We start from the raw sequence: 7,711 nt of genomic DNA on the forward strand, positions 1-7,711 counted from the left end.
TGACTGGAAAATGAACGTTTTTAAATTAAATATTGATTGAATGCAGGTTGCAGTTTTGCAGAGGTCCCAGATCTGACATTTCACATAATCACAAATTCCAAGTCGGAGACTTATAAGCAGCCGAAACAGGTTATTCAGTAAGTGTGCCAAACTATGCATGAGACCTTTATAGTAACAAAGGACTTTAACAGTTTGCTCTGACCACATGACCTACACTTCACCCCCACCTGCTTCAAACACATTTGGTCTGAAATTGCATTCACGACACAAATGATGTATCTACTACAACAGTGTCTCACAACCTGTGTTACACACTTAAATCTCCTTGGTAATTCAGGGTTGATGTGATAATGTTATGAGGCAGAAGATTAATGGACAGTTTACAAAAGCACTGGGAAATGAGTAAAATGCATAAAAACCAATGTGCACTTTAGATGCATTTTAGTGAAGCTTTTTATTGCATTTTCCATGCTCTTTTACAAATACAATCTATTGTACTGGCAAGCGTGTGTAACATGAGAAATAGGTCAAGCCACTTTTTAAAATGTTAAATGTAGCCATTAAATTTCCACAACAGTGGAACGAGCTCATAAGAAACCATTCAACTTGTTTTTGTTCCTATGTTCTTCCATTAATTCTTGAAAATCACATTAACCACAGACAGATGCGAACAAGCTGTATATTGGGTGTTTCATTAGTTCAAGAAAAAAAAAACACCTACACAAATATATCATGGGCGCACACTAGAACATGTTACAGACTGTGTATTAAAGATGTTGCAAGGAACGGGAAAGCATTGCTACAGGAGACTCAGACGTCCATTTACCAATCTGTAGCACTAAGCCTCATCAAGTCAGCCATCAATGCAATTTAACAAGAACAGTTCACCAGCTTGTAGCAGTAAGAGAACACTCACAGCTTCGCTGGCCAGTCCTGGTCCCCTATACCAAAGCGTGCTGGAAGTCCAGACCTGTCCTTCCAATTGAACTGTCACTTAATCCAATAGCAAATTAAATAGATTAAAAATAGAATTTGCAAAAAAAATGTTATTTCTTAATATATTTGCCAAAGGAAAAATGCTTTATTTTAATAAGACATTTATCACCACCCTAAAACATAAGTCGGGAGGAACCCTATATTTAGCGAAAACACCTCTTTTCACCAGGCTTACCTTCTTTTAGTATAGCCCTCAAATCAAAAATGAAGAAACATGGAGAATGAACTGCCTGAGAGCAAGATTTGGTTTGTGGCCTTTACTGAGAAATCTGAAGGCCAGAAACCAGGGTCATGTGAAAACTGCTTAGAGGCCTCACTGTCAAGGCTAGCCCCCCACCACCGCCACCATTTTCTCAATGAGGTGGGAAGGGGGCTCATAGGGACTCATCACCAACTTCCCCCTGTTGCCCCACAAATATATCTAGCAGTCAGGCTGCTTTGCACAGGGATAGGGTTATTGTCCGTCTTCCACAAACATTATCCGTATCTGTTTGATTACAGTGTGCAGCTATGTATGAAACACCTATAGTAGTGACTGCTCTTGCAAGTAACTGCTGTCAATGAAGAAGCAATCTGCCATTGAGAAAGATTTCTCTCCTTCTGTAATGTGCTCATGATGAAGCCAAACAATTTACACTGCCGAGTTCCATCCTGGCCGTGTTACTGCACTTGTGCAAACTTAGATCTGCATGAGCATTGTGAGAACTGGAGCAGGTGGAGGAACCCACATGGGTCCCTCTTCACAATCTGGGCACTCCTTCTATAGGAAGAAACAGGGTTCAGTGGGCTAAATGCATCTGAAGAGGACATTCGTTCCCACAGTCAAAGAATGATACTTCCATAGAAAACTATAAGGGGACCGCTGGACTGGAAGTCATTAGTACAGGAGATATTTGCATATATCCTTCAATGACCCATTCATATATAGGTTGGAAAATGACACCTGAAAAATTAATGAGCGTAGAACTTTGGATACATAGGCCCCAAAGTCTTGCGGTAATGTAACATTTTTGGCATTAAAAACTACAGTTAAAAATGTTTTATGAAAATCACAGGAGGAAAACTGCTCTCAATGACATTAAAGGAAGGTAAAATGTTCCTCCCCTACCAAACCAGTCTTTATATCAGAGCTGAAGCTCACTCAAGGCAGGGGTAGAGCCTTTCATCTTCACTGCAATGTGTCAGTAAGAGATTCAGCTTGTATGAAAGGTGTTTATCTAGCTGTCAATGCATACTGTTCAATTGCTACCCTCCTGCACAATCATTAAGCTGGAATAGCTTACTCTTGGTGCGTGTCAGTTTTTAATCTTACTTCAACAGCTTGCTTAGCTTAATTATGACATCACTCAAAACAATGCTCTATATTTAAAAAAACATTAAATAAATAAACACAACTGCCTTCAACAACTGCAAAGGGGACGTGAAAACTGCAAACTGTTTAAACAAACATGAGATTTCTAAAATGCTGCACAACACAGATTTTTTGATTTGTAATTATTTCTGATGCACGACAGGCTTAGAACCAGTGCTCAATAATTCAGTTCGATGGTGGCCAACTATGTCTCGTATGTAATTTGAATAAACAATTTTAAATCTAAAATGTTGTTATCTACTCCGGCTTAGGTATAGGAGTGAGCTGTACTGTAATAAAGCCCCGTTTTGCTTGGACTGCACTCAGTACAGATAGGGCTATTCATGACAACTGGAACATTTCAAGATCAACAATTTCCTTGCCACAGAAAATGCAGCATATTGCAGTTTACATCAAGTTACTTACAGCCCGCAAAAAATGGGACAGTCAGAAATTCACATCTCTGAAAACCGTAAGAGGGATTCAAGTGCAAGATTAACCGACACAGCCACAGAACAGAAATATATGCTCAGGGCAGTGCCAACGCTTCTGTTATAATGGACAGCTATATCGTGGAATACAATCTACCAATGAGCCGCAATAGAGGTAGATCACAAAATTGCAGTCCATGAAAATAAACTTTGACTAAGGCAGTAATAATATATAGATATTATATATATACATATATACACACATATACACACACATACACATACACATATAAACATAACCACACACATACATACACACACACTGCAGACTTTAATTACTACATAACATGCCAGGAAATCTAGGCATCAGTCCACGAAGGAGTACATGATTGAAAATTATTTTAGACAGCAAATCAACAAAAATTAACCTAGATGTCACAATACCCAGCACCTCCCCACAAACCTGGCCAATCCAAAACCTGGAACATTCACAAATCCCTGGTTGGCTGTGAAATTCTAGATATACCCCATAGATTAAAGTAGTTACCGTATCTGAAGTTCACTACAGTGCCCATACACTAACTTATTATGAATCTACTTAAATATTTCATACCGCAGTTATTTACACAAAGTAAATTGAATCCTATATCTTGCCCATAAGAGAAATTCTCAGCTGTGCAGAAATGACCGGCACCAGATGTACTAGCGTTATAAAGTTAGTGTCAGTGTTAACAGAGGAACATTCCGGTCAGATTTGATATGTTGGAAATATAATGAGGGAGCTGTAGGTCGCTCAGAAGCAGACAAGAAATATGCAATATGGTTTAACTGCAAATTCCTCCTAGCAGACTTAATAAATAAAAACTGCTTATGATAAATACACATCTGCAGTGTTACTAGCAAACTGAATCATCTGGGATAGATAAATACAGTCTTTTAAAGTCTTATCTGATTCATGAGGAAAAAAAAACATACTATATATAAGCTGTCTTCCAATACTAGCAATAAAACCTTACATTAATCTTGTTCCCAATAAAATATGCAATATTTTTTAGACAAAGTCCCAGGTACAGTAACTAATACTTTGTTCAACATAACACTACATTGGAAACCCACTTTATATTAAACATATGAACATCATCCTATACATCAGAGAAACAAAATAACCCACTGTGATATCACCTGCTGACCAAACTATTAAATGGGACTATTAAATATATGGTGTTAATAAAATATGGTGCTAGTAAAATCCTAGTAATACAATACAACCCTGATTATTAACTTATAAAGAAGTTGAACTAAAAGTCTCAAATGGAACAAAAATCAGACAATAAGCACATACTGATGTCACATTAATTTGCAATTAACCTAATTCTGTTATCACCCCATACATCACACATGATGGCAGTAACAAAAATCAGACAATAAGCACAAACTGATGTCACATTAATTTGCCATGAACCTAATTCTGTTATCACACATGATGGCAGTAACAAAAGACAAACTTCTTGCCAGGAATGAATTATTCCATAGTACATACAGTGTGACATTACAATGCATTAGTATAGGCACAATCCCGCACTATAAACATTAATATAAAAACAGCCACAAAACAAATTTAAAACACATTAAAGATCAACTACAAAAAAAAAATTAGTTAGAAAGTATTGTGGAAAATATTCCAAGTGTAAAGAATGCAATACAGAATATACTGGTGGTATGCAACAATAATATGAATATTGATATGTATATTTATATGAATATTGATGATTAATAATGTTAATATTAATGACCAATTTAAATATGATTAACATGAATAATAGTAATCGTGTCACAAATACAATCATGCAGTCTTCCCCTCCGTCCAGTAACATTACAGGGAGTGAAAGCAGATGTACATGGGGGAATAGGACAGAGCCGGGTTATATAGGACCAGAGAAGTTTGCAACAGGAATAAACAGCTGCCCGGGTATACCGCGGGCACGGAGTATTACAGGCACCAGAGGCAGCGCTCCGGGTAAGATGCCCACCTGCCCCAGGCTCAGGTAGCCGTACTTCACAGCCAGCTCCGCAGCTTTCTCGGGTCCCCCCGGCACTCGCACAGCCCAGTGGTTGGAGTAGACAGTGCGGGGGTTCGGCGCCAGGCACACGGGAAGAAGGAGCAGGAAAAGAGGAACGGCGGCCGGACGGGGCATGTTGCGAGTCCGCTGCCCGCTCACAGGGCGCACTAGGCGGGCAGAGTGCAGAGAATTCCCGGCTCAGGACATCTGCTGGAAGCCGTGCTCCGCCAGATACTATTTGTCAGCTCGTCAGCCAATCAGGAGCTGGACCTGAGTACGGTGTGCGGAGGGGGCGGGGCTGACTTGGTAAGCCACACCCCCAGTAGACTGGAATGCGGGGTGTGTGTGTTGTAGAAGGAGATAAACGTGGGAATGGGAAATCCAATGGTCCAGTGATGACCAGCAGTGCGGTGTGTGGCTCATCGTGTACCTGTTCTATACATACATTATAGCATCACTCACCTGCAGACCAGGAAGGAGGACAGCCTGTCCCTAACAGTAACAACATGAGACTGTCATTACCCCCCACACTCACAGGTGCACAGGAGGGCTCATTACACAAGTCTGATATAAAAAAAAAAAAAGACAAATCTTTAAAATACAGATATACTGTTTATCCATAATACTTATAAATTAGAACGTCTGTTTGTTTGTCTGATTGCTTTAAACTCCGCAACAACTGAGCCAATTGTGTAGGTAAATTTCCTAGGCAGGTTTTAGGCTAAGGATAACCACGATTGGTCATCAGGGGGCTGTTAGCGGGGCTCTCTGGCAAGGGATTCCATGCACTGCTCTCGGCAAGTCTAAAGCTAGCTACACACTGTCAGATTTTTTAAATCGGAACAAGGAATGGGGCGATTTTTCTGAAAATTGAAAGCCCCAATATCTGTGCTACACATTATGCAGTTTTCCCATAGAAGCTAGCGTTTTTTCACCACATCACACTGATTTTGCATATGTCCACTCACAAGGATGATGAAGGGATGTAGTTATCAGACCGCCGTTCTGAATCCCGGCACTGGAAGTCCGACACGGGACTTAAGGTAGGTATACCAACACCTATCTTAATCCCGACGCCGGAATCCAGAACGCCGTTGCTTGGGCGTGCATAAATTAGCCACTGCGATTGCATATGCAGTTTGAGAACCCAATGCATGTGAGGAGACATGCAGTTTCTGAGGCTGGTCAGACGGTGTGAATGTTGCTTTCCTGTGTGATGTGCGTCAATGGTACCAATGTTTACGCAGAAGAGTGACATTGGATGGATGTGGAAAGCAGTAGTGGACATCTTTATGCAGGCTAAGCTTTGCAAAGCATTAACATATTTTTGCCACTGCGTTCCGTGTGCAATCACATTAGCGATCGCTGCTGAATCAGGCCTTCGGTTAAGCAGTAGATTTTCACTTACCTGCTCCTTCAGCTTAGTGAAGCCACAGCAACTGCATGCCGAAGCAGTTTACACAGGGGTGTCTACTGTATATTCCTGCAGCTTAGTGCTGCAGAGCACTACTGTACCTTACACATCAACTACAATAATATTAGCGCCTGCAAATCTTTTTTCATTCATAGCTTCATAATAGCTGCTGAGATGGGGGAGAGTTGGAAGACCAATAAAAACTGCAGTCTCTGTGATTTGGGATTCTTATGAATCGTGCAGCCAAAATTCCGTCCGTGGTTGTGATACAAACAACTAGGGCTGACCATCAACCATCAGTGGTTGGGAACAGTTTATGGGTTGCCACAGACAATAGGATAGTTATACCATCAATGGTGGGGCCCCAGTGTTTGACAATTCTGGGGGGGGGTTTTCGTGGCTGCAAACTTCTGCTCACTGTGCCTGCTCTGTTGCATGCCACCATCTATGGTGGTTTTTATTGTGTATTAAAACTGAACTGCCATCTAGGAAACATTTTTCCTAATGTAACCTTCCCTCTAGCCAGGGCCCATGGGGATTCTCCATTCTGCCTGCTCTCCTGGGGCTTCTCCATTTCTCTTGCAGAAAATCGGTGGGGTGGAGGGTGTTAGCAGAAAGATCAATCACAAGCTGCAATAAAGTGATTGCAGCTGTGATTGGTTCTTTAGCTTTAAAATCCCTTTAAGTTCTTTTATTGATAACAAAATTAGTTTATCAGTTCTGTAAAATACAAGTTTAAGAGCCCCAGCAAAAACATCTGCATGTAGCCAGGGCCGGTGCAAGGTTTCTCGCCACCCTAGGCAAAGCTCCCTCCTTTCACCAATACACACACAGTGCCTCACAAACTTATCTATTGTAAAATAAAAATAATAACTAGACGTGTAGTGTGCGGCGGGAGAACCAGCATCGGCAAGTGCATACACACTTGCTGATGCCGGCAGCGATGGAGGGACTGATAGAGCGGATCAGCAGACAATGAACGTTTGACGAGGAAGATGAGCCTCACAACTGCATTCAAGATGGATTCTAGCGGCAAGAGTCTGTTTTTGGGAAGACCAGTAAGGAGACTATTGCAATAGTCCAGTGGTTCTCAAACTCGGACACAGGTCACGTTTTCCAGGTCACCATTCAGGTGCACAGGTGTAGTCATTACTCACTGCCACATTTTAAAAGATCCACAGGTGAAGCAAATTATTTCACTTGTGATTCTGTGAGGAGAGATAGAAAACATGTACTGTTTGGCACGGCCGTAGCTAGGGTGGTGCGGCCGGTGCCATTGCACAGAGCGCAATGCTCTGGGGGCGGCACGGCCGCTGCTCTGATGATGATGCCCATGAAGAACAAGCTGTGTGCCGAAATCGCGATGCCTGAACTGAATGAGGTTCCACTGCCTGCGCACGGCTTTCAGACTCCTCAGCACCTAGGTAAAGGGGAGGAGCGGGTGAGATCTGCACTTTTT

The 7,711-nt window shown here is 41.5% G+C and overlaps 1 protein-coding gene across 1 annotated transcript in view; it reads right to left on the bottom strand.

Moving 5' to 3' along the window:
- Positions 1–5,070, bottom strand: part of PCSK6 (proprotein convertase subtilisin/kexin type 6) — a 205,087-nt gene extending 200,017 nt beyond the window's left edge. Inside the window, exon 1 of the mRNA XM_088452719.1 lies at positions 4,809–5,070. Coding sequence (XP_088308845.1) covers positions 4,809–4,973 — 165 coding nt within the window. The 5' untranslated portion in view covers positions 4,974–5,070. The remainder of the gene's footprint in view (positions 1–4,808) is intronic.
- Between the last annotated feature and the right edge of the window lie 2,641 nt (positions 5,071–7,711).

The sequence above is a fragment of the Taudactylus pleione genome, unplaced genomic scaffold (genome assembly GCF_031769625.1).
Source record: "Taudactylus pleione unplaced genomic scaffold, aTauple2 ptg000556l, whole genome shotgun sequence".
Lineage (NCBI taxonomy): Eukaryota > Metazoa > Chordata > Amphibia > Anura > Myobatrachidae > Taudactylus > Taudactylus pleione.